Source organism: Schistocerca gregaria, chromosome 8 (assembly GCF_023897955.1).
Source record: "Schistocerca gregaria isolate iqSchGreg1 chromosome 8, iqSchGreg1.2, whole genome shotgun sequence".
In the NCBI taxonomy this organism is placed as follows: domain Eukaryota; kingdom Metazoa; phylum Arthropoda; class Insecta; order Orthoptera; family Acrididae; genus Schistocerca; species Schistocerca gregaria.
In genome coordinates this window covers 146,414,926-146,441,438 of record NC_064927.1, presented here as the reverse complement: position 1 = coordinate 146,441,438, position 26,513 = coordinate 146,414,926, and the positions used below count along the sequence as shown (strand labels likewise).

At 38.1% G+C, this 26,513-nt stretch overlaps 1 protein-coding gene across 3 annotated transcripts in view; it reads left to right on the top strand.

Moving 5' to 3' along the window:
* LOC126283955 (protein still life, isoform SIF type 1) overlaps positions 1-26,513 on the top strand; it is a 1,235,171-nt gene that overhangs the window by 1,174,307 nt on the left and 34,351 nt on the right. For all 3 annotated transcript variants that reach the window (XM_049982390.1, XM_049982392.1, XM_049982391.1), the window contains 4 exons: positions 4,820-4,938; positions 13,095-13,271; positions 13,533-13,720; positions 24,467-25,014. In XM_049982390.1, the coding sequence (XP_049838347.1) occupies positions 4,820-4,938; positions 13,095-13,271; positions 13,533-13,720; positions 24,467-25,014 (1,032 nt within the window). The remainder of the gene's footprint in view (positions 1-4,819; positions 4,939-13,094; positions 13,272-13,532; positions 13,721-24,466; positions 25,015-26,513) is intronic.

Here is a 26,513-nt window from a genome sequence, read left to right as displayed (position 1 = left end):
AAATCATTTATGTTTCCTTACCATGCAAGGCACTCCATCAGTAGTACCAGATGCAAGTTTCTGAATCGGAAAATCATATTCCAAACTGAAATATGTGAATGCATTGTAAATATCTTCTCCTCATATAGTGTCTTTCAAGGTCAAAGTTGTATGTCAGTCTTCTCTTACACTGAAATCTGAAAATACCAATCATAAATTGAGGTGGATTGTTTCCATCTACTGACACATCTAACTACATTGAGAAACAAAAGCAGGATTGCAAATCTATGATCAGTTGACATTTTATAATTTCTGCCATTAATTCCACTTCTCTTGTTATAGTAGGTCCTGACAGAGGCATGTCTCTGATGGTTGATATTATCTCTCACATTTTTTGAATGGGGAAAACTCACTAGCTGGTAGAAAGAAGTCCTCGACATCAGTGCATCAGCAGAGGGTTTTTCATGTTTCATGAGTACTTCTGATACATGAAATGATGCTATGTTTGATGAAAGACTTTTTTGTACAGGCTTGACAAAAAATGACTGCCGCGACTGTAAATTACTTTTAAGATTAGAAAGTTTGTTGCCCCTCAACCCACTACCAGCAGCTGCTTCCAATTCAAAATCTTTGTGGACTGCTCTGAAATGGCATTCTTTGTGGACTGCTGTAAAATGGCATTCAGTAGTGTTTGTTTTAGATATGGGTAAATTAGCATTATATACCAAACATATACACATATCTTCATGCATTGTAACAAAAAACTGTTCTTCCCACTCATAATGGAACTAGTGCATTTTCCTGTGGTTAGCTGCACTTATTTTTCACAAAGATGTTACATCTCCATGCATGGCAAGCATTAAAGGTGATGAAATGTAGATGGAGACAAAAGAGGCAAAGATAATGTGGTCAGAAATAATGCCTACAAATGCCATGCAAAACACTCATTGTCTACAAACTAGCATTTTACAAAAACAGCTCCTTCAAACAAATTTTAAACAAAAGGATTTGAAAGACTGACTCATAAAGCCATAGCGATTGAATGGGTGATCGTGATCAACAGGTTGAACACTCCTGTCCTACAGGTATGTTTTTATACTGTATACAATATGGAAACCAACATTGAAAAATCGAAAGTTATTTTCAGATCAAAATGTGAGAAACACTTGAAGATTACTGTTGACAACTGGGAACTGGAAAATGTGAATCAGTTCAAATACCTGGGAAGTTTTATCACAAAGGATGCCCAGTGCACCAACGAAATCTGAGCAAGAATCACCATGGCCAAAGCTGCTTTCAACAAGAAGAGGACTCTGCTGACCAGCAAGTTGAGTTTGGCATTGAGGAAAAAACTGATAAAGTGCTACATTTGGAGCATTGCACTGTATGGAGCAGAGACATGGACCATGAGAAAGAAGGAGAAAAAATACTTAGAGAGCTTTGAAACATGGTGCTGGAGGAGAATGGAAAAGATCAAGTGGACAGATTGCATAAAAATGATGATGTACTGTGAAGAGTAGCAGAGAAAAGAAGTATTCTGCATACAATTGTTCAGAGAGAGGCCAACTGGATTGGACATGTACGTAGACACGAGGGACTCATACGTGATGTCATCGAACGGAAAATCAGAGGAAACGCAGGATGAGGAAGGAGAAGAATTCAACATCTGGAAGATATGAAAGATGGAAGGAGATACAACAGACTGAAGGAAGAAGCTGAAGACATGGAACAGTGGAATCAGAAATTCTCCGTACGAAGACATGGACCTGCCACTAGGCAGAATACTACATAATAATAATAATAATAATAATAATAATAATAATAATAATAATAATAAAATAATAATAATAATAATAATAATAATACAATATACTGGTTGCTGTGTAGTTAATTATCAAACAAATTCAATGTTCATCTCTCAATCTGTCTTGTAAATCCCACAATATAGGGTTATTCATAAGTTCCAGTAGATTTCAGAAGAAAACTGCATGAAAATTGCAATACATACAGAAAAATCATGCATATCAATGAATGGACCATCTCTCCAAGTTTTGATTTGTTATTCACATTGTAGCATAGTTGCAAAGTGCATCACTAAAGGGCAGGCATGTCAGAAAATGGTGTGGAATGGAGTGGTGCATGCATTTTGTCTTCTTGAATTGATTAAACATGAATCAGTTATGATAAATCAGTGGTGATTTTGTACCAAATCTCAGGTAAAATCTCCACCAAACAAAACAAGGAGGCCATAGGAACTGCTTGTTTCAGATATTTCCATACACTTTTGTGTTATGGAATCATCTTTTGGGGCAACCAGCCCTTGGCAAAAAAAGTTTTTATTGCTCAGAAGAGATCTATATGTATCATGAGTGGTGTGCAACCAAGGCATTCATGCAGGAATCTGTTTAGGAAACTACAGGTATTTACAGTTATATCTCAGTACATATATCCTTTGTATGTTTAATGAATAAAAACCACTCTCTCTTCAAAACCAATAGTGAATAAAATGATCACAATACAAGGTCAAAAAGGACATTCATAGTAACTAGTCAAACTATACCCTAGTACAGGAAGGAGTCAATTATACATGCATCAAAATTTACAATGCTCTACCCAGTGTCATCAAAAGTCTTGTTCCTGAAACACCAAAGTTCAAGAGCAAACTGAAGGAATACCTAATACAAAAATCATTCTATTCAGTTTGTGAATTTTTTAGTGCATGGGAGCAAGTTTTTATTATACAACCAAGTTAGCCACACAATGTAAGCATAAATGTAAATTATTTGTTGCTGTAATGTTATATTTTTGCTCAAATAATTTGATATTGTTAATCTGAATGTGTAGACATAAGTGTTAATTCTGATGTATGTAATATGTTTTTATTCCTTCTAGTGTGCCATGCTGTTACTATGAGTCTTGTCATGAATTAACCATATTGTGTGCTACTGTATTGTTAACATTGTAAAAATACCATGTGCAATTGCACATGCATGGTGCTAAGAAGAGTTGGAAATCTGGATTATACTATAAAATGACACAAAGCAGATAGCTATTCAGTGCTTAGAAATGTGTAACAGAAAGCAGAGTACATTAGCTATTGAGCTCTGTGGTTCTTCTAGTAGAAAGCATAAACATTCACTCACAGAGCTAAACAGACAGACAAATGCACATAATTGCCTCTGCAGCAGCACGTGCTTGGGTGTCTGTTTGGTAGCGTATGTGATTGTTTGTATTTTCTATGAGAAAAAGGGCCAGGGAGCTAAAACACAAAAGAACATTGTTTTCTGTTACAGGTGTCTATGCATCACATATTGATCTGCTATAGATGAATGGTGCCTTTCCCTTCTTTTATTAGTTTTTCCATCTTAGAATTTCCATTATTGCTATACAACATAGCTAGAGTAGAATATTAGGGGGGGGGGGGGGGGGGGGAGCAAAGAGAGAGAAAGAGAGAGAGAGAGAAGTGGAAAACAAAGTATGATGTCAGGACAAAAGAGCATTGGGGGCAAAGGTGGAAAACTGTGGGAGGCAAAGACAAAGACAAAAGAGTAAAAAGGAGTCCTTTACAATTGCTCTAGCAGCAATTTAGCCTGTGGGCCTACATAATTCAGAACTAGAGGGTGTGCTGGAGGGAAAACTCTGATCTGTGTGGTTAAGATAGAATGATGTTGGTTATAGGGATTGGAGAATGGTGCTTTGTTTGAGGATGTAGGAGGTTAGAAAATTACCAATGGCACAGTATTTTGAAGCTGCTGTTCAAGTAATTATCATTGTGGTGTGCAGCATGCTTAGCAAGCATGTGTTTGAATTTGTGAGACCAACCTCAATTTTTGTCAATCAACATTCATATAGGTAGGCAGCTGGTTAGCTGTAAGGTCTTGTAACAGTTAGGTGCAGAATGAGACTATGAGGGTTTATGGATGTAATGGGATATTCAGTCAGTTAGGTGTGTTGGTAGGAGTGGTGATAGAATGTCCTGTGCCTCATTCCAAAACATGAGATAGTGAAAGCCATGGCAAAGATTGTGTTGTGTTTGGAAAGGCATGTGTGTTAAGGATAGTACCATTTAGCAGCAGTGATGATTCCAGGATTGTGGAAAGGTATGAGGTCAGGTATCTTTTTATGGAATAACTGTCTGTAAAGGTTGTTGAAAACTTATGAATATAAGTGGATAACTCCTTTATCACACCAAGCTGCATTGTTTGCAAGTATCAAAATTACATGAGAGTGACATGGAACAGATGACAGCTGTCAAAAAGGACGAACTCATGTTGGTTAACAATTTTGATATCAACTAAGGCTTCTACGGAAGTATCCAACATGTGGAGGTCAGTGTCCATGAAGGAACAGTAAAACAGATTTGAGAGTGTGTGTAGAAGTACTGGAGGAAAGAGCATTTATCTGTTCATCTGTGAAGGGTCAGGATTGGATGAACTGAAGGCTTTCTTTATGTGACCAATATACAGAATCACATAAAAAAGCCATCATCCATTTTCCTATGGCAGTTCCATGGATTTGTTGGCAAATTAGGCTTGAAAAAGAAGATGTAAATGAGTCAGAATGTGGTTGGTTAAGCAGATTTGGAATGAGATGATGAGCCATTGGAATAATGGGAAAGGCAGTGTTCCACATCATTTGACAGCACAGAAGTGTTATGCAAGTCAATAGATTTGTTATGACATTACAATATGTACAAATAATTATGTAGCAGACCCTTAGGGAGGCATGACTGTTTTTGATTTACTTTCTTTACAAAACATTGTCACCTCTCAGTTATTGCAATTAATCTGTGATCAACTTTGTGCATATTTTTTTTAAACACACATTCTTTTTATTTCAGAGGCCCTTAAGGGCATGGAGAAAGTAGCTGAACATATAAATGAAATGCAAAGGATACATGAAGAGTATGGAGCAATATTTGATCACTTGTTTAGGCAACATCAGAAATCGTGTAAACAGGTAATAAGCATCAGTACCCATAGCACTTGTGTAGTATTTCTGTGAAATTAATAAACTGCTACTTTTGTTCATAAGATGGAGTAAACCATTTACTTGCTTCTTATTAATTTACCTATCCAGTTCTAATAATATAGCTCAAACAAATAAAATGCTATTTAGAATCTTTTGATGTTCCACATCCACAGAAAATCATTAGCACTTAGTTTTTTATATTTATTCTCCTAAAGTGGAAATAAAATGCAGTAGAGTTACATTGCATGTAATTCCTTCAATTATCTGCATGTTTGAGAACACTGGTAGTCATTTTACTCAACACTTTATTAGATCACTTCATGTTAAAAGAAACTTGTTTATTTATTTTATTTGGCCTTCAGCATTTAACACTATTTAGCCATGGACAGATGCAGTAACTATGATACAAGTCTGTCTTCTACACAGCATTTTAGTAATCACGGACACTCCAGAAAATACACTTCACTTATAATTGACTCTATAGGAAAAATTTAAAAGAAACTTCCACATTCTACTACACTCAGTGCTAGCTGATGTACAGCAAATGACACATGTGGCTCACTTGATACAACAAGGTATGCATTAAGCACAGAAGTGTATAAAAAAATAGACATACAAAAGATTGTGACCCACAGAGACCACAGATATTCAACTCAATGCTTTGATTAAGCTCAACAGCTGCATTTGAAAGTACAACATTCTACAGTGTTGCACAGGTCACCAGGCTCATACTTTTGTTTCTTGGGCTGTGCTAATGATCTGTTTGATTCCTTCACACTCATTTTAGATTGGCTGTTAATCATTGGTTTTCCCATGATACTGGATGAATCTGGTAGATTTATGTAAAAGCAGATGAAATGGTTACCAAATAATTTGTATTCTCCCTTTGTGTCCATTACGGCTTAAATTACCTTCTTAATGTTTTATTTTTGCCTTTTATGGCATTATCTGGTGCCTATGCAGATTGTCTGTCAATATTTCCAAATGAGCCTGCTTTCTGGTCCAGATGACATCCTTTACAGATTTTTGTATCACACCACTATTTTCCTATTTAAGTACACAGTTTTCATAAACTCCTTTTTACATAATTTATATTTCTGAATGGTATTGTGTCCCTGATCCTATATTACATATTTGTTGTACATCATAGTATTTGGAAATGTGTGTGCTTCATACCAGTCTATGTTAAATGTGAGAATTTCCACTTTATTCTTTGATGTTTACAACTGGGAATATTGTAGCTGACCTATTTCTTTATTCATGTAGTATTTGTGTTCATAAGTATTTTTACTGTCACAGAATAGAAAATGCATGCCTTTTTTTATAATTTTTCTTGATCTTGCAAACTCTATTCACTAATTTGATGTGATGTTCACATAAAAAGAAATGTATAACACAGGCATAATTTGTGACACTGAGTGACTTAGTCTTTGCACGTCTTATCATTTCTGAGTATAAGCATCTTCGTGGTAAATTGAATGGCATAAGAGTGCAAATAATTACCATATTGCATAAAAGTTCTTGAATGTTCAGTTATTTTCCAAATCTGGTGATACTTTCTCATTGGATGAGACAGTTTGTAATATTTCTCTTCCCAATAACCAACACAATTCTAAGATTTCATCTCAGAAGAGCATTACAGTTTTAAAATTCATTCCCATATCAATAAGTCTAATAAGGTTTATTAAGTGCATTTTAGGTTTGAAATTTCACTATTCTTGCATTTCATATTTAATATTGGGAAGAGATACTTAGAATCAAATTTAACTATATTTCTGTCTTGCTTCTAGATTATTGCGCAAGATCAGATTTGTTATCTGTTGAGAAGAGAAGAGAAATTTGTTAACATTGAGTATAGATTTAAATGTCAAGAAGTTCTTTCTGAAAGTATTTGTGTGGAGTGTATCCACATATGGAAGTGAAATGTGGATGATAAATAGTTTAGACAAGAAGAGAGCAGAAGCTTTTGAAATGTGGTTCTACAGAAGAATGCTGAGGATTAAATGGGTAGACCACACAACTAATGAGGAGGTATTGAACAGAATTGGGAAGAAGAGAAATTTGTGGCACAACTTGACTAGAGGAAGGGATCAGTAAGTAGGACATGTCCTGAGGCATCAAGGGATCACCAATTTAGTATTGGAGGGCAGCTTGGAGGGTAAAAATCATAGAGGGAGACCAAGAGATAAATAGATTGCAGCAGGTACTGTGAGACGAAGAAGCTTGCACAGGATAGAGTAGCATGGAAAGCTGCGTCAAACCAGTCTCTGGACTGAGGACCACAACAACAATATCTGTTGATTGAAACATGTTTTCCTCCTTTTTTTTAATACCTACAAAACTTATAATAACACAGTACAGTATGTTTACACAACAGAAAACTATAGATAGATCCATCACAGCATGTTTACAGAACAAATACATATTGTGAAATGAGAGGATTGTTGGTGCATTGCTCATATTTGTAATATTGCTTTCCCTTTTAGACTGTTCTTGAAATATGAACTTTTTTAATTGCAATAATTTTCTTATTATGACATTAACTTTGACAAAATTACATATTTTTTTAGAAATTTCATATTAAAATAGGAATTTGGTATTGGTTATTTAAATTTGTTTCATTTTTACAAAAAAGATCTTTAGAATTTGGAATATTCTTTAAAAAATAATTTTGTTCAGAAAATGTTGTTTTGGGAAAGGAAATCATTTTTTTCATATGTCCAAATGAAGGAGATTTCAAATGGTAATTTTAAAACAATGAATTTTTATGCGTGTAGAAATTTTTGTACACATGATAATTTCATAATTTTTCTTTAAATAAACTGCATTTTTACTATCAGGAGACTGATAACTAAATTCTGAGTAATAAAAATCAATCTGAAAAATCTTAAGTAAAATTTTAACAATTTCTGTAATATTTAATCGCCCATTACTTATTTTATAGACTGCATAAGAGAAAAATAAAGTGTTGACTGGATAGCAGCTCCTTCCCAGAAAGAAAATTTTCCTACCCCCAGTTATTTTCCTAGCTTTGCCACTGAATTTAGTTCATACAGTTATAATCCAACACTTATGCTCCCAATCTTAACAGGATTTCAAGATCTAGCCCAAACAAAAAGAATTTTTTACTTGAGTAGTTTACAAGTAGTTTTATGAAAATGAATCAATCTCTGAATCTAAAAAATTTACTTTGTGATCTCACATTCACATTTACTGTGCAAGTTATAAGTGGCACTAGTAACACTCAGAAATGTGGTATAGGTTTAATAATTAAGAAGACAGGATAAAGAACCTTCTGGAAGTTATCATCTTTTTCTCCTCTACTTAAAAGTTGTTAGTCTTGCTTATACTTCCTCCTTTCTCAGTGCTATCATATCTTATAACAACTTTAATTTCATACATCAACTGTTCTCCTATTCTGGCTGGGTTCTGAAAATTCCTTGATGCATTTTACATGCACAAATTAAATAAGAGTGAAGATAAACCTCATCCTCGCTTTACTCATTTTAATATCTTAGTCTGTGGTTCAATCTTCCCTATTACTGCATTATAATTCTTGTAGAATTGCACGGTTATGATTTTGCCCCTATAGTCAATTACCACGTTCTTCATTTCTTGAACAATTTGTTCCAGTCAGTGTTGTGGAACATCTCCTCTATGTGTATGAAGGTGATCAATATCAATGTGTTAAATCTCAAGAATTTTTTGTGTAATTGCTAATAATGAAAGTATTGTCTCTCATATTCAACAGCTCCTTCAAGATCATCATTGATCATTTTGATCTATGGAATGACAGATTATCTTGGTTGCTATTTTTCAGGCATGTGATATGAGGCTGAATGCTCTGCACTGATTGCACTTCTTTGTAGTGTTAGTCTTTGGAATATATATCATACATTTCCATTTAAAGCTGTCAGTTATTTCTCCCTTCATATAAATAAATGTCACTTTTAGCATTAGCTATACAGTATTTTTCCTACCCCCATGAACCATGGACCTTGCCGTTGGTGGGGAGGCTTGCATGCCTCAGTGATACAGATAGCCGTACCGTAGGTGCAGCCACAACGAAGGCGTATCTGTTGAGAGGCCAGACAAATGTGTGGTTCCTGAAAAGGAGCTGCAGCCTTTTCAGTAGTTGCAGGGGCAACAGTCTGGATGATTGACTGATCTGGCCTTGTGACAGTAACCAAAACGGCCTTGTTGTGCCAGTACTACGAAGGGCTGAAAGCAAGGGGAAACTATGGCCGTAATTTTTCCCGAGGGCATGCAGCTTTACGGTATGGTTAAATGATGATGGCGTCCTCTTGGGTAAAACATTCTGGAGGTAAAATAGTCCCCCATTCAGATCTCCGAGCAGGGCCTACTCGAGAGGATGTCGTTATCAGGAGAAAAAAACTGGCAGTCTACAGATCGGAGCGTGGAATGTCAGATCCCTTAATCAGGCAGGTAGGTTAGAAAATTTAAAAAGGGAAATGGATAGGTTAAAGTTAGATATAGTGGGAATTAGTGAAGTTCGGTGGCAAGAGGAACAAGACTTCTGGTCAGGTGACTACATGGTTATAAACACAAAATCAAATAGGGATAATGCAGGAGTAGGTTTAATAATGAATAATAATAAATAGGAATGTGGGTGAGCTACTACAAGCAGCATAGTGAACGCATTATTGTGGCTGAGATAGATACGAAGCCCACGCCTACCACAGTAGTACAAGTTTATATGCTAACTAGCTCTGCAGATAACAAAGAAATTGAAGAAATGTATGATGAAATAAAAGAAATTATTCAGATAGTGAAGGGAGATGAAAATTTAATAGTCACGGGTGACTGGAATTCGTCAGAAGGAAAAGGAAGAGAAGGAAACATAGTAGGTGAATATGGATTGGGGGTAATAAACGGAAGAGGAAGCCACATGGTAGAATTTTGCACAGAGCACAACCTAATCATAGCTAACACTTGGTTCAAGAATCATAAAAGAAGATTGTATGCATGGAAGAAGCCTGGAGATACTGACAGGTTTCAGACAGATTAAATAATGGTAAGACAGAGATTTAGGAACCAGGTTTTAAATTGTAAGACATTTCCAGGGGCAGATGTGGACGCTGACCACAATCGATTGGTTATGAACTGTAGATTAAAACTAAAGAAACTGCAAAAAGGTGGGAGTTTGAGGAGATGGGACCTGGATAAACTGAAAGAACCAGAGGTTGTACAGAGTTTCAGGAAGAGCATAAGGGAACAATTGACAGGAATGGGGGAAAGAAATACAGTAGAAGAAGAATGGGTGGCTCTTCGGGATGAAGTAGTGAAGGCAGCAGACGATCAAGTAGGTAAAACGGCGAGGGCTAGTAGAAATCCTTGGGTAACAGAAGAAATATTGAATTTAATTGATGAAAGGAGAAAACATAAAAATGCAGTAAATGAAGCAGGCAAAAGGGAGTACAAACGTCTCAAAAATGAAGTCAACAAGAAGTGCAAAATGGCTAAGCAGAGATGGCTAGAGGACAAATGTAAGGATGTAGAGGCTTATCTCACTAGGGGTCAGATAGATACTGCCTACAGGAAAATTAAAGAGACCTTTGGAGAAAAGAGAGCCACTTGTATGAATATCAAGAGCTCCGATGGAAACCCAGTTCTAAGCAAAGAAGGGAAAGCAGAAAGGTGGAAGGAGTATGTAGAGGGTCTATACAAGGGTGATGTACTTGAGGACAATATTATGGAAATGGAAAAGGATGTAGATGAAGATGAAATGGGAGATATGATACTGCGTGAAGAGTTTGGCAGAGCACTGAAACACCTGAGACGCAACAAAGCTCCGGGAGTAGACAACGTTCCATTAGAACTACTGATAGCCTTGGGAGAGCCAGTCCTGACAAAACTCTACCATCTGGTGAGCAAGATGTATGAGACAGGCAAAATACCCTCAGACTTCAAGAAGAATATAATAATTCCAATCCCAAAGAAAGCATATGTTGACATATGTGAAAATTACCGAACTATCAGTTTAATAAGTCACGGCTGCAAAATACCAACGCGAATTCTTTACAGACAAATGGAAAAACTAGTAGAGGCCGACCTCAGGGAAGATATTGGAACACGTGAGGCAATACTGACCCTATGACTTATCTTAGAAGCTTGATTAAGGAAAGGCAAACCTACGTTTCTAGCATTTGTAGACTTAGAGAAAGCTTTTGACAATGTTGTCTGGAATACTCTCTTTCAGATTCTAAAGGTAGCAGGGGTAAAATACTGGAAGCGAAAGGCTATTTACAATTTGTACAGAAACCAGATGGCAGTTATAAGAGTCGAGGGACATGAAAGTGAAGCAGTGGTTGGGAAGGAAGTGAGATACGGTTGTAGTCTGTCCCCGATGTTATTCAATCTGTATATTGAGCAAGCAGTAAAGTAAACAAAAGAAAAATTTGGAGTAGGTATTAAAATCCATCGAGAAGAAATAAAAACTTTGAGGTTCGCCAATGACATTGTAATTCTGTCAGAGACAGCAAAGGACTTGGAAGAGCAGTTGAACAGAATGGATAGTGTCTTGAAAGGAGGATATAAGATGAACATCAACAAAAGCAAAACAAGGATAATGGAATGTAGTCGAATTAAGTCGGGTGATGCTGAGGGAATTAGATTAGGAAATGAGACACTTAAAGTAGTAAAGGAGTTCTGCTATTTGGGGAGCAAAATAACTGATGATGGTCAAAGTAGAGAGGATATAAAATGTAGACTGGCAATGGCAAGGAAAGCATTTCTGAAGAAGAGAAATTTGTTAACAATGAGTAGAAGTTTAAGTGTCAGGAAGTCGTTTCTGGAAGTATTTGTATGGAGTGTAGCCATGTAAGGAAGCGAAACATGGACAATAAATAGTTTGGACAAGAAGAGAATAGAAGCTTTTGAAATGTGGTGCTACAGAAGAATGCTGAAGATTAGATGGGTAGATCACATAACTAATGAGGAAGTATTGAGTAGGATTGGGGGCAAGAGAAGTTTGTGGTACAGCGTGACTAGAAGAAGGGATTGGTTGGTAGGACATTTTCTGAGGCATCAAGGGATCACCAGTTTAGTACTGGATGGCAGCGTGGAGGGTAAAAATCGTAGAGGGAGACCAAGGGATGAATACACTAAGCAACTTCAGAAGGATGTAGGTTGCAGTAGGTACTGGGAGATGAAGAAGCTTGCACAGGATAGAGTAGCATGGAAAGCTGCATCAAACCAGTCTCAGGTCTGAAGACCACAACAACAACAACAACAACAACAACAACAACATTCAACATTTGTTTTCTGTTTCCAAAGAAACAAAGTAGTGTGTGTTTTTGAATGAAATATTTTGTGCCTTTATATCTGCCTTAAGCTGGACACCACAGAATTTCAATTCCATCATGTCTGCATAGGTTACTACTCTTGACACCCACACACCTGCTCAAATTCATTTCATATGAGTTAAATGATTGTTGGTATCAGTGACCAGTTCATCAGGTGGAAAATAAGTTATAGTTACCAGGCAGTGTGCTGACTAAAAAGTAATTTCAGCAGAAAGTATTGTTCAGGGCACCAAGAAACATCAACAGCCTTTTGAATTTATGATAATATATTTCTTACTGTCCTGATTAGTCAGTAACAGTTAATTTGATAGCACTCTGCATTTGTTTTTCACTATTAAATGCAGTGACCAGGCATAGGCTGTTTAAATGAATTTAAAATGTCAGTAATGCCATCTCTCATGAGTTTTCGCTGTGTCCATGCCATGTACAAGGATTAAGTTAGCATTAGCACCATTGTTAGCATCAGTGTTTAATCCCCTATAGCAAAGATATCACTATTACCATATTGTTCACATTCTGGTTTTCCTAAAAGTATCAATGTAAATACTGGCTGTGAAATCCTAACATGTATAATTTTATCTGAGCCTCCTACAGCCAGATAGCCTTTTATTGGGAATGAAAGAGTACTGATGCTGGGAGTCATCCACTTTCCTTATTTCAGAAAGAACTTTATCTCTGAAAATAGTTTAGATGTTGTTATTTTACTACCTTTGTGAACAACTGTTTCTTTTATATTTGAGAGTCTTGGATAGGTTCCACACTTAATAAAATTTTATTGTAATTACTTGGTAAGTAACAAATGTGGTGTCTATGTTTCAGCCAATTGATCTCTCACCTGGCGATCTTCTTTATTATGGAGGTGTTGAATGGTTGAACATATCTGACTTCCTAGGGAAGATAAAGAAAGGCCTTGAACTCCATGCAATGTGCTTTGTATTCAAGTCAGCAGTTGTGTTCCTCTGTAAGGAACGATTGCGACAGAAGAAGAAACTAATGGTTAGAATATATATTAATGCTTTTTAAATAGCATTACATTAATTATTTGAGTGTAATATATTAGACAAACCAGTTTTTTGTTGTATACACTTGAACAATTCCTTTGACTAAACTCATGAACAATCCTTTCCTCTATTAATAATGCAAAACATATATTAAAAAACTTCTAATTCAGTATTCTACAAATTTCATTGTACAACAAACATTTTGTTATCATACTTAGGTATAGTGTGATTAATGAATTTTGTTTGCTGTACGCAGGGAGTGTCGAGCAAAGGCAGTTCCAGTGAAGTAGAAATAATTCGATACCAAGTTCTTATTCCTGTAACTGAAGTACAAGTTCGTGCAAGTTCAGCAAAGGACATGGATTCACATTTCCTCTGGGAACTTATACATCTTAGGTCACAACTACAAAGGCGGTCAGAAAAGGTTTACGTTCTTTCTAACAGGTAATCTTAATATTAATCTTGACAGCTTCATTACCAATAAAAACTTTCCCTAAAGATTTCTAGTTGAATTGTCCCATATTTGTAACATAACTAATTACTTTAAACATAAATACGCTGTATAGTAAGAAATGTTATCTTGTACCGATGTGACAGCTATCTTCAAAGATATTTTACAGCTAGTTAAGTTATTACTATTATATTATAGCTGTACCCTACCAAGATGCTAGAAAAACTGGCCAGTTATGCCAAGTAAAGTACTTTCTTCAAACAAACAGACTGTACTGAGTTATCTCTCTTTTTGCATTTATTAGGTTGCTGTGTCCAACATGATGTCTTCAGTTACTAGTCACATACTGAGCTGAGCACAGAATATTTTTCATCTACATACAGTAATACAGAAAAGTTGTGCTTCAAGTTTCCCCAAGCACAGTTTTCTCTGATGTATGTATCAGAATATCTTGACTGAACCCCTAATTCTTTTAACCTGTGAATTTCTTCACAAAAGAATTGAAGCACCCAGAAGGGGAGGAGGAAACAAAATGAAACTTGACATGTTGAGAGGGTATGTGTTGTTATTTCATTGATTACAAATTCGAGTCAAATTTACAAATAACTTGGCTGTATGAGCACTGTGTTGCACCTATTTTGACCTGAATGTATGCACTGGCTCAGTTGGCAATGGTGCCGTAAAGCCATTGTATCCTTTCCTGAGGCAAGCCAGCCTGCAAATGTTGTAACTGGCCATTGATATCCTGGATAGCTGGGAGTATGAGCCCACTTATTAGTATGATGTTCTACATCTACATGACTACTCTGCAATTCACATTTAAGTGCTTGGCAGAGGGTTCATAAAACCACAATCATACTATCTCTCTACTATTCCACTCTCGAACAGCGAGCGGGAAAAACGAACACCTAAACCTTTCTGTTCGAGCTCTGATTTCTCTTATTTTATTTTGATGATCATTCCTACCTATGTAGGTTGGGCTCAACAAAATATTTTCGCATTCGGAAGAGAAAGTTGGTGACTGAAATTTCGTAAAAAGGTCTCGCCGCGACGAAAAACGTATATGCTGTAATGACTTCCATCCCAACTCGTGTATCATATCTGCCACACTCTCTCCCCTATAACACGATAATACAAAACGAGCTGCCCTTTTTTGCACCCTTTCGATGTCCTCCGTCAATCCCACCTGGTAAGGATCCCACACCGCGCAGCAATATTCTAACAGAGGACGAACGAGTGTAGTGTAAGCTGTCTCTTTAGTGGACTTGTTGCATCTGCTAAGTGTCCTGCCAATGAAACGCAACCTTTGGCTCACCTTCCCGACAATATTATCTATGTGGTCCTTCCAACTGAAGTTGTTCGTAATTTTAACACCCAGGTACTTAGTTGAATTGACAGCCTTGAGAATTGTACTAGTTATCGAGTAATCGAATTCCAATGGAGTTCTTTTGGAACTCATGTGGATCATCTCACACTTTTCGTTATTTAGCGTCAACTGCCACCTGACACACCATACAGCAATCTTTTCTAAATCGCTTTGCAGCTGATACTGGTCTTCGGATGACCTTACTAGACAGTAAATTACAGCACCATCTGCGAACAGTCTAAGAGAACTGCTCAGATTGTCACCCAGGTCATTTATATAGATCAGGAACAGTAGAGGTCCCAGGACGCTTCCCTAGGGAACACCAGATATCACTTCAGTTTTACTCGATGATTTGCCGTCTATTACTACGAACTGCGACCTTCCTGACAGGAAATCACGAATCCAGTCGCACAACTGAGATGATACCCCATAGCTCCGCAGCTTGATTAGAAGTCGCTTGTGAGGAACGGTGTCAAAAGCTTTCCGGAAATCTAGAAATACGGAATTAACTTGAGATCCCCTGTCGATAGCGGCCATTACTTCGGGCGAATAAAGAGCTAGCTGCATTGCACAAGAGCGATGTTTTCTGAAGCCATGCTGATTACGTGTCAATAGATCGTTCCCTTCGAGGTGGTTCATAATGTTTGAATACAGTATATGCTCCAAAACCCTACTGCAAACCGACGTCAATGATATAGGTCTGTAGTTAAATGGATTACTCCTACTACCCTTCTTGAAGACTGGTGCGACCTGCGCAATTTTCCAATCTGTAGGTACAGATCTATCGGTAAGCGAGCGGTTGTATATGAGTGCTAAGTAGTGAGCTTTAGTATCAGCGTAATCTGAAAGGAACCTAATCGGTATACAATCTGGACCTGAAGACTTGCCCGTGTCAAGCGATTTGAGTTGCTTCGCAACCCCTAAGGTATCTACTTCTAAGAAACTCATGCTAGCGGATGTTCGTGTTTCAAATTCTGGAATATTCCATTCGTCTTCCCTGGTGAAGGAATTTCGGAAAACTGCGTTCAATAACTCCGCTTTAGCGGCACAGTCGTTGCACCATTTGTGCCTGGCACTGGGAAGGAGTTGATGTCCAAGCTGGTCCCACACATGTTCCATTGGGGACAGATCTGAGGTATTTTGCTGGTTACAGGAGTAGCTCAGCATCGTGCTGACAGTTTATAGAAACACGTGCCTTGTGTGGATGAGCACTGTCCCGCTGAAAAATGGCACCACAATACTGTCATATGAGAGGAGAGATGCAAAATGTCTGTGATATCCATCAGAGTTCCTCCAACCACTACCATCTGTGACCTAAAGACTTAACTGATGGATCCTTACACCATGACACCAGGAGAAACACTGCTGTGTGTCTCCAAAAAATAGAAAGAATAGGACCTATTCCAGGATCAGATGGTCATCTAGGGTAGCACAGAATCGTAATTCATCCCTGAACACAATGCAACCCTATTCACAGCAGTACATCATTTCCTGTCACAATACCACTTCAGATGCAGCCATTTGTGTTGTAGTGTTAATAGCACCCTATGTGTGGGAGATTAATTCCATTGTTCAGCAGTTACTACCTCCCACTAATGGTGCAGGATGACACAGAAAGTTGCAAGCAGTCCGTTACTTGTTCTAGGATGTCAGGCACAAATGTGAAGGGGTTACAATGTGCTTGGCACACAGTACAACAGTCCTCCCTTGTGGTGGTCATATGTGGTCATTTGGAATCTTGAGGATGAGTATGCCTGCCCACATTCCCATTCAGTCCAGCATCAGGCTGCTGTCATGTCTGATTGCCACACAAATCTGGATATTGTGTGATTCAGCCAGGCAGCCAAATGCAGACTCACAGTGATACTGCTCCCAAACTCTGTAAGGTGCTGATAATGATGTCTCGCATGTGTACACAGAATCTCTGTGTCCTTCACACTAGACTCGCATTCGGGAGGATGACGGTTCAATCCTGTCTCCGGCCATCCTGATTTAGGTTTTCCGTGATTTCCCTAAATCGTTTCAGGCAAATGCCGGGATGGTTCCTTTGAAAGGGCACGGCCGATTTCCTTCCCAATCCTTCCATAACCCGAGCTTGCGCTCCGTCTCTAATGACCTCATTGTCGACGGGACATTAAACACTAACCACCACCACCACCTTCACACTGGTTACTCAACATCTGACATTGTTCACACTCTTTACACACTCTACTGGCCTGTTAGTGACAGTAAAAATGAATGACACTAATGCACTCTGGTGGTTGCTCCTACCTGTCACAGAGAATTGCAACACTGTTTACGTACTTGCCAATGGTATGACATGCACAAAGTTATATTGAAATTGTGTTCCAAATGCTTCACATTTTTGTCATAGAGTGTATATTCATTTTTTCTATAGATTGCAGTACGAAGGGAAACCTTTATGAGTGTGAAATGAACCAACAGATATGTTAATAGACACAAACTGACATTGTGAACTATTTCTGTGTGTTAAATTACACAAGCATGTAGCATAGGTCATTGTGGAAGGAACCAGTTGGAAGAACATCAGTGGTAACAGATGTCAGTACCATGAGTAACTCTGAACAGGCCTCAGAAGGCCCAACAGTACCGACCAATTGCCTGTCGTCCTCAGCCAGTGAGCGTCACTGGATGTGGATATGGAAGGGCATGTGGCCAGCACACTACACTTTAGCTGTTGTCATTCTTTGTGACCAGAGACATTACTTCTCAGTCATGTAGTTACTCAATTGGCCTCACAACTGCTGAATGCATCCGACTTGCTAACAGCACTTGGCAAACCCGGATGGTCACCCATCCAAGTGCTAGCCCAGCCCAACAGTGCATAACTTCGATGACCATAAATAAAATAAAGTAAAAAGCACTGCTTCAGCCAGTATGCAATTACCATAGATGTGAACATGGGCTACATGATTTTTCAAGAACCCTAGGACTGCCAGCTGTGGCATGCATACTGCAGTGGCTCCCTACATAACTGTGCTGTTTCCTTGGGCTCTGATGACACCAGCATCCTTGAATATTACTCTATTCTTCATGGAATAAGCACATAGAACTTGAAACACCCCAATTTACATCTGCTGCAGTGTGATGAAAGCACAAGCAGTCTGCTTGGTTCACAGTAAAGTTCTGAAATGCTGTCCAGTTCATAAGACTGGCAGTGTTATCTGTTATAAGCACCTAGCCTATGTGGCCAGGAATGGAATTTAGGGTATCCAGTTAGCATTGTCTGGGCCTGGTAAACTGTAGACTGGCAGTGACTTGTCGATAGCTCAAACTTTGACTAATTTAATGCACTTGTGGTGGAAAGGTTAAAGGTCCTTGTTGTGACACAAGACCACACCCAGATTGGGGCACCTGTGCACAACCAAGTGTCATGTTTCAGATACCTGTGTGAGGTGGCTTCCATCCTTTGCAACAACTCTGCTGGAATTTAGCCATCTTTGAGTGTGACCCTTTATATATTCTATAATACCATCAAAAACTGGTGAAGCCAGTTCGGATTCCAGAGAGATATAGGAATGGAGTGTAGTCATGGATGATAAGCAGTCTACATAAGAAGAGAATGAAAGCATTTGAAATATGGTGCAACAGAAAAATGCTGAAGATTAGATGGGTAGGTTGTGTAATTAATGACGAGGTACTGAATATAAATGGGGAGGAAAGAAATTTGCGGCACAACTTGACTAAAACAAGTTATCAGTGAATTGGACTCATTCTGGGACATAAAGAAATCACAAGTTTAGTATTTGAGGAAAGTGTGTCGGATAAAAGCCCTAAGGAGAGGCCAAGATATGAATACAGTAATTAGATTGATAAGGATGTACATTGCAGTAGTTATTGGCAGATAATAAGCCTTGCATAAGATAGAGTAGTATGAAGAGCAGCATCAAACCAGTCTTTGGACTAAAGACCAGAACAACATCTAGAACTTTAAGTGTTGCCTTTGGCATAGTTTGCTGACCACCTTCATCATCCTAGCATTTAAAGCACACAGTAAGCACTGTCATTTCAATTTCTTTGGCTATGTAAGACAGTAGAAGGAAGAAGAGGCGTTTACAGGCACTCAACTCTGAGGTTATCAGCGCAGTAGAAGTCAAATTATTCTAAACACAAGATGGAACTGTCATTACATATACTGTTAGCTACTGCCAGGAAAGATGACTGTGAAGACATAGCCAAGTGCTTGATCATTGGTTGCAGTAGAGTGCATATTTATGACTGGTTAATTGAGATCTGTTATTAAATTGAACTTTGTACCGGACAAGTAGACATGAAATCTTTCAAGCAGGTAACGGACACTGAAGCCTAATTTTTCAGCTTGTGAATAATTGCTACTGTGTGAACACTGTAGCTTTCACCATGTTTCTCCATACAATCAGGATTTGTATGTTTCAACACTATGCTGAAGACTTATTGAGAGGCTTGAATTACTAATACCAAAGGTTTGCCCAGAGTGTAGTCTGCTAAATATGGAACTGAATGTGACTTTTGCCGTGCCTTTCCTTTAATTGCCTTGATCTGGTGTTCAGTAACATGTCAAAATGAGGTTTGTTCAGTGAATACTTGATGTCAGTAGCCTTAGAAATACAAGAAGCTTGGAACTCAGTTGCATTACTAGGTTTCAACAGTGTTTCAATAATGGAAAAATTGACATTTGATGTGCCTGTTGCACTGCAAGATGTATTCTGTATACTCAGTTTGTTCACGGAGAATTTAATTCTTGTTTAAGTTTAACTCAAGGCCTGCTTCTTGGAAGCAAGAGAAAATACCTCGAGGATGTTCAAGTGGTCTTGTCGATCAACACCAGTAACAATTAGGAAAGGTTGCAAATGTGGTATACCTCGAGAAATTCACAGATGCACTAACCTCTCTGAATGATAGTTTTCTGTAATGATACATTCCAGCTGAAGTGTTGATTATCATGACTTGGTTTGACGCCTCAGCAAGCAGTGAAAGTTCTGTTTTGAAAAGTATTTACACCCATCAACTCACAAAGCAGATCATATTGACAAATAATGAGGTAGTTTTGTCAATAGCGTTTGTGCCCTTTAGCTTTATTGTTCCCTTGAAATCATTACATAGCTGTAACAAATTGCTAATGGTTTAGTCCAGTAACTAATGATTACAGGCTCAACCAAGGCTTATGTTTTTTTTAGTTACAACATGGCCCAGGGTCATGATAAACTTCTTGAAATAAATTAGTTTCCTGCACTGGCTGTTATTTTGTCTCATTTCATTTTGCATTCTATGATGTTTTGACCATGTAGTAAAACCAGCACATGACCAGGCATGAGATCTGTAGCCATGATATCCATTTCTGTGCAGACAGTAAGTAGCACACAGCCAAGCCATTTATTAGTATGGGGGAGCAATGAACAGAGTCAATGACAGCTCTTGGCAAACAAGTTGAAGATAAACTTGTGTGGATAAATATGACTAATGTTTTTAAATTGTATGTTTCTACCAGGTTCCTTCTTTAACAAGGAAAAAGATTGACCCTGCACAAAATAGAAAGAAAGAAAGGGGGAACACTTGGCATAAACCATTTAAAACTGAAAAACAAATGCGAGATGAGATCACATGACATCATCCTGAATTATAATACTGTAGGATGTGAAAGCATCTACTCCACAAATAATAGTGATGTGAGCCAAAGTGTATAAATAACTTGTATGTGGCCTTCATGGAAAGGTACCATTGATTGTGATTTTCTGTTTAAAAGAAAAGGAATAAATTAACAATAGGGTTTAATTTTTCATTGATAATCAGATCATTAGAGACGTGTAACTAAAATACATTAGTCATAATGGTTGGGGACAGCAGAGGTGTCTCAAGTTGTTAATACACTACTTCATTAATTGAGATGTCATCTTTCTACCTGAAAGGGGATCTCACTGTCATTAATATGGAATATTAGGAAAACTTAGCAATGATTATTTTAGGTTTTAAGTCATTGTAAGATCATGTATTTAGCTTATAAACAAGAGAGGGCACAGTACCAACCCATTTGGCAGGCTACGTGTTATGTTCTCCCATTTTGAATCTACTGAATTTTTGAAACACCCTGTATGACAGCGATGGGACTTGAACCCAGATTTCCCACTTATCACATGCAGTCGCCTTACCCATTGGCTATCCATGCATGACCAATGGCCAGACCCAAACTTTCATATGTCATCAACCATGTGTCTAAGACATATACTTGTACATCCATTATGTATATTCCTGTACAGGTGAGACATTATACTTGAAAGTTGCTTTCCTGATATCGGCAGATACAGGGTGTTTGAAAAATGACCGGTATATTTGAAATGGCAATACAAACTAAACGAGCAGCGATAGGAATACACCGTTTGTTGTAATATGCTTGGGACAACAGTACATTTTCAGGCAGACAAACTTTCGAAATAACAGTAATTACAATTGTCAACAACAGATGGCGCTGCGGTCTGGGAAACTCTATAGTACGATATTTTCCACATATCCACCATGTCTAGCAATAATATGGATTAGTCTCTGAATGAAATTACCCGAAACCTTTGACAAAGTGTCTGGGGGAATGGCTTCACATGCAGATGAGATGTACTGCTTCAGCTGTTCAATTGTTTCTGGATTCTGGCAGTACCCCTGGTCTTTCAAGTGTCCCCACAGAAAGAAGTCACAGGGGTTCATTCTGGTGAATAGGGAGGCCAAGCCACACCGCCTCCTGTATGTTTCGGATAGCCCAAAGCAATCACACGATCATCAAAATATTCATTCAGGAAATTAAAGATGTCGGCCGTGCGATGTGGCCGGGCACCATCTTGCATAAACCACGAGGTGTTCGCAGTGTCGTCTAAGGCAGTTTGTACCGCCACAAATTCACGAAGAATGTCCAGATAGCGTGATGCAGTAATCGTTTCGGATCTGAAAAATCCGCCAATGATTCCTTTGGAAGAAATGGTGGCCCAGACCAGTACTTTTTGAGGATGCAGGGATGATGGGACTGCAACATGGGGCTTTTCAGTTCCCCATATGCACCAGTTCTGTTTATTGACTAAGCCGTCCAGGTAAAAATAAGCTTCGTCAGTAAACCAAATGCTGCCCACATGCATATCGCCGTCATCAATCCTGTGCACTATATCATTAGCGAATGTCTCTCATGCAGCAATGGTAGCGGCACTGAGGGGTTGCCGCATTTGAATTTTGTTTGGATAGAGGTGTAAACTCTGGCGCTTGAGACGATACGTGGACGTTGGCGTTATTTGGACCGCAGCTGCAACACGGTGAATGGAAACCCGAGGCCGCTGTTGTATCACCTGCTGCACTAGTTGCGCGTTGCCCTCTGTGGTTGCCGTACGCGGTCGCCCTACCTTTCCAGCCCGTTCATCCGTCACATTCCCAGTCCGTTGAAATTTTTCAAACAGATCCTTTATTGTATCGCTTTTCAGTCCTTTGGTTACATCAAACCTTCGTTGAAAACTTCATCTTGTTGCAACAACACTGTGTTCTAGGTGGTTGAATTCCAACAACAGAAAAATCCTCTGTTCTAAGGAATAAACCATGTTGTCCACAGCACACTTGCACGTTGTGAATAGCACACGCTTACAGCAGAAAGACGACGTACAGAATGGCGCACCCACAGACTGCGTTGTCTTCTATATCTTTCACATCACTTACAGCACCATCTGTTGTTGGAAATTGTAACTACTGTAATTTCGAAAGTTTGTCCGCCTGAAAATGTACTGTTGTCCCAAGCATATTGCAACAAACAGTGTATTTCTATCGCTGCTCGTTTAGTTTTTATTGCCGTTTCAAATATACTGGTCATTTTTGAAACACCCTGTAAATATGACATTGCAGTGCCTGTGTTATTCTGATTATGATGCAAAGTTCCATGCAGTCATGTCAAAAGGAATAGGCACTGTGGTGACCTCAGCTTTTATGGGTTCGAGTCCCAGTCCAGCACAAACTTTCATTGTCGCCATTCCATTCTACAGCTAATGGCAGCCCTCATTCACAAATGTGAATTCATTTGATGTGTTTTGTAATGGCTGTGGTCACCGCAGTGCCTGTTCCTTTGGACATGCAGGCATCATAATCAGAATAACACAAGCACTGCAATATCATATTTATTTGCCAATAGCAGACAAGCGACTTTCTAGTACAACATTTGACCTGTATGGGAAGATACATAAGGGATGTATGAGTACAGGTTGTAGATGCATGGTTGACAGCATGTGGAAGTTAGGATCTGGCCGTCGGTCATGCATGGATAGCCAAATGGTTAGGGGAATGCTGGCGATAAGTGGGAAATACAGGTTAGAGTTCCAGTCCAGCACAAATTTTCAATGTCGTCATTCCATTTTATAGCTGATGGTAGTCCTTATTTGCAATTGTGAATTCATTTGATGTAGTTACAGAGTGGAGAGAAGTATGTGAGTAATGTTTCTTCCCACACTCCACATGGAATTTGAATGAGGAGAAACCATATATTTGGTACAATGGGAAGTACATTCTGTTATACATATCAATGTAGATAATTCCATAAATAATTTATCAGCTCAAGTGTTTTATTATTATTATTATTATTTGGGCCCACTGATGTCTGCCTTGTGCATTAAGGCTCTCCTCTCCTTCCTATGATGAATTCCATTCATTTGCTTATCTTCATACTCTTTAAACATCAGTCTCATTTCTTTTTCCTCTCAACCTGTGTGTCCTTGGACATCATCCTCAAAGGACTGTCGCTGAAAGTCCCAGTTATAAGAGAAATGCCATCATATCAATCATTTATTTGCTAAAGCTATTTGTGCTCCATTGATATTCTTTCCCTAATAGCAGTGCCCTTCCTACAAAAAATTACACAAGATTGAACTTTTTTTAAAAAATATTACTTTACTGGTGTTACTTAATTTCTTTCTCCTTCTTTGTTGATTATTGCAACTTTCTGACATAGTTTTCTTCTTGTTGCTATGCAAGCAGTTGTCTTGTATCTTATCCCCCATGCCTCTGGCATCATCTGAAATGTCTAAACTTTAAAGTACCCACATCTCTACTAGTTGTTTTTGCAGTTTGCATTTCTAAGCATAATAATCTTTTCTCTTCATCCAGTTCATCCTCAGCTATTACATTGCATCTGTCATTTTTATATGAATTACTGTGTTATTGATTTCACTCCCATCCTGTTTTCCTGTTATATCTCCCTTAATTATAGGAGTTTTCTTTACTTCTATTACAGAAGTTTTACAAGGAAACTCTTTTTTTACTTCTTGAATAACTTGTCAAAGTGTAAAAGTCTGTAGTTTCATGTGGACACCTTGTATACTGAGTAACCAAATTTAATTTCTTAACATTTCTCTTACTTTTATAGCACGGCAGACTTCAGAAATGCGTTCCTGAAAACTATTCGCCAAATAATTCGTGAGAGTGTTCGTAATATGAGCATCCCTGCAACGAAACCAGGATCAGGATCTGGGGCTCTAGTGTCATCTGCATCAACATCAGCAACACCCAGCAGTGGTACAGCCACTAAGGTTCCGGCAGGTAGTGCTGCCTCTAGCAATATGAGTGGAACTGGAGGCAGTGGGTCTTCTGGTGGAGACAGTCATCAACAACAGCAACATCAGCAGCAACAGCAACATCATCAACAGCAGCAGCAGCAACAACAACAGCAGCAGCAGCAACAACAGCAACAGCAACAGCAGCAGCAGCAACAGCAACAGGCAACATCTAGCAAGGGTGTAGTAATTCTGCAGGGATCACACACTTTGGGAAAGCCAAAGAAACCACCAAAGGGCCTTCAGCGACACTCGGCTGGCAACATTGACTATGACAATCTTGATCGAACTGGTGAAAGTGGTTCCCAAGAAACTCCTAGCAGTTTCCGAGCACGTAGCAAGACTGTCAGTGATGGTGCTGGTGAGTTGTATTAAAATTTAATCTACTAAATTAAATTATAATTCCAGTGGTAATGGGAATTTTGAACTGATTATATCTAGTTATAGAAAGAAGATATTACTGTTCATTTAATTGCTGAAGTATCAGGAAGTGAATACGAACACCTAGAATATCAGCAGAAGCACAAATAATCAATTTTCTTAGCAATAAGGTCATTAAAAATTCAGTTTCTTTGAAATTAAGTAATACATTTTTCCGAGTCTCCATTATTATGAGACTTGACAAGTGGCATTACCAAGTCGAAATTCTGAAAGAAGACAAAATGGCTGGCAATTATTTACCTCCAGGTGTGAAACTCATAGAAACACAACAGTAGACAATACTAAGCCTGACTTTCAGACTTCCAGGAGGGAAGAGGGTTTGAATGGGATGAATGGAAGGGGGGATATTCCACTCAAACCTTATGTTTAAAAGGACTCACCTTTTGCCAGGAACCATGCATAATGTGAGTCAAAGATGTGAAAGAAGATATCAGAGAGTTTAGTAGATCAAATTTTGTACTTTCAGTCCAGAGGGGCATAGTGACAAATAAATGTAGATTAAAGGGAAACTGAAATGAAAAGTTTAATGTAATCTGATACTTCCATTGCTTCAAGGTAGAAAAACATTATAGTGTATGAAAAGCAATATATTGCTTATTGTTAATTAACATACATAATACCTTTCATACGTGTTTTCCTTCTGCCACTTGTGTGAGTACATTTTTCATCTATCTAATTACATTATGTTTTCAAAAATTCATAATTATTAACTCTCTAGAACATAAGCAATATAGTGCTTTTTGTTTAAAAGTTAAATGAATTATACAATTAAAAATGGGAGGAAAGGGGTACAAGAGAGGGAGAAAACAGTTAAAAGAGGGATAACAGAAAATTAAAATAAATACAAAAAATTAATTGAATAAAAATGACATTTTGCCATTGAGAAACAAAGTAAGATTGCTGTTAGAAGTCATAACTAAGATGGTGCCTGGGTGTGAGGGTATGTTGCAGAGCATGTTCCCAAGTCCTTGGTTCATTGAAAATAATACTCGGTGGATGGATTAGTGAAACAAGAAACATAACTTCCAAAATCTTGGGTTAGTGTTTTCTACTCTAAATGCTCCTTTCAGTAACACTGGAAATTTCATCTCCAGAAGCTAATTACTAAAGTACTAACTAGTCATTCTCTCTCTCTCTCTCTCTCTCTCTCTCTCTCTCTCTCTCTCTCTCTCTCTCTCGGTAATTTAGATGGTATTTTTGCATCAATTAAAAAGAATTAGAAGTATCTAATTATTAAAAATACTGTAACAATATTATGAAAAGGAAAGTTGCTACTCACCATATAGTGGAGGTGCCAGTCACAAATTGGCACAACAAAAAGACTGTCACAAATAAAGCTTTCAGCCAGTAAGGCCTTCATCAAAAATAGACGACAGACACACATGTCTGGGTGAGTTGACAAAGGCCAGTAAGGCCAAA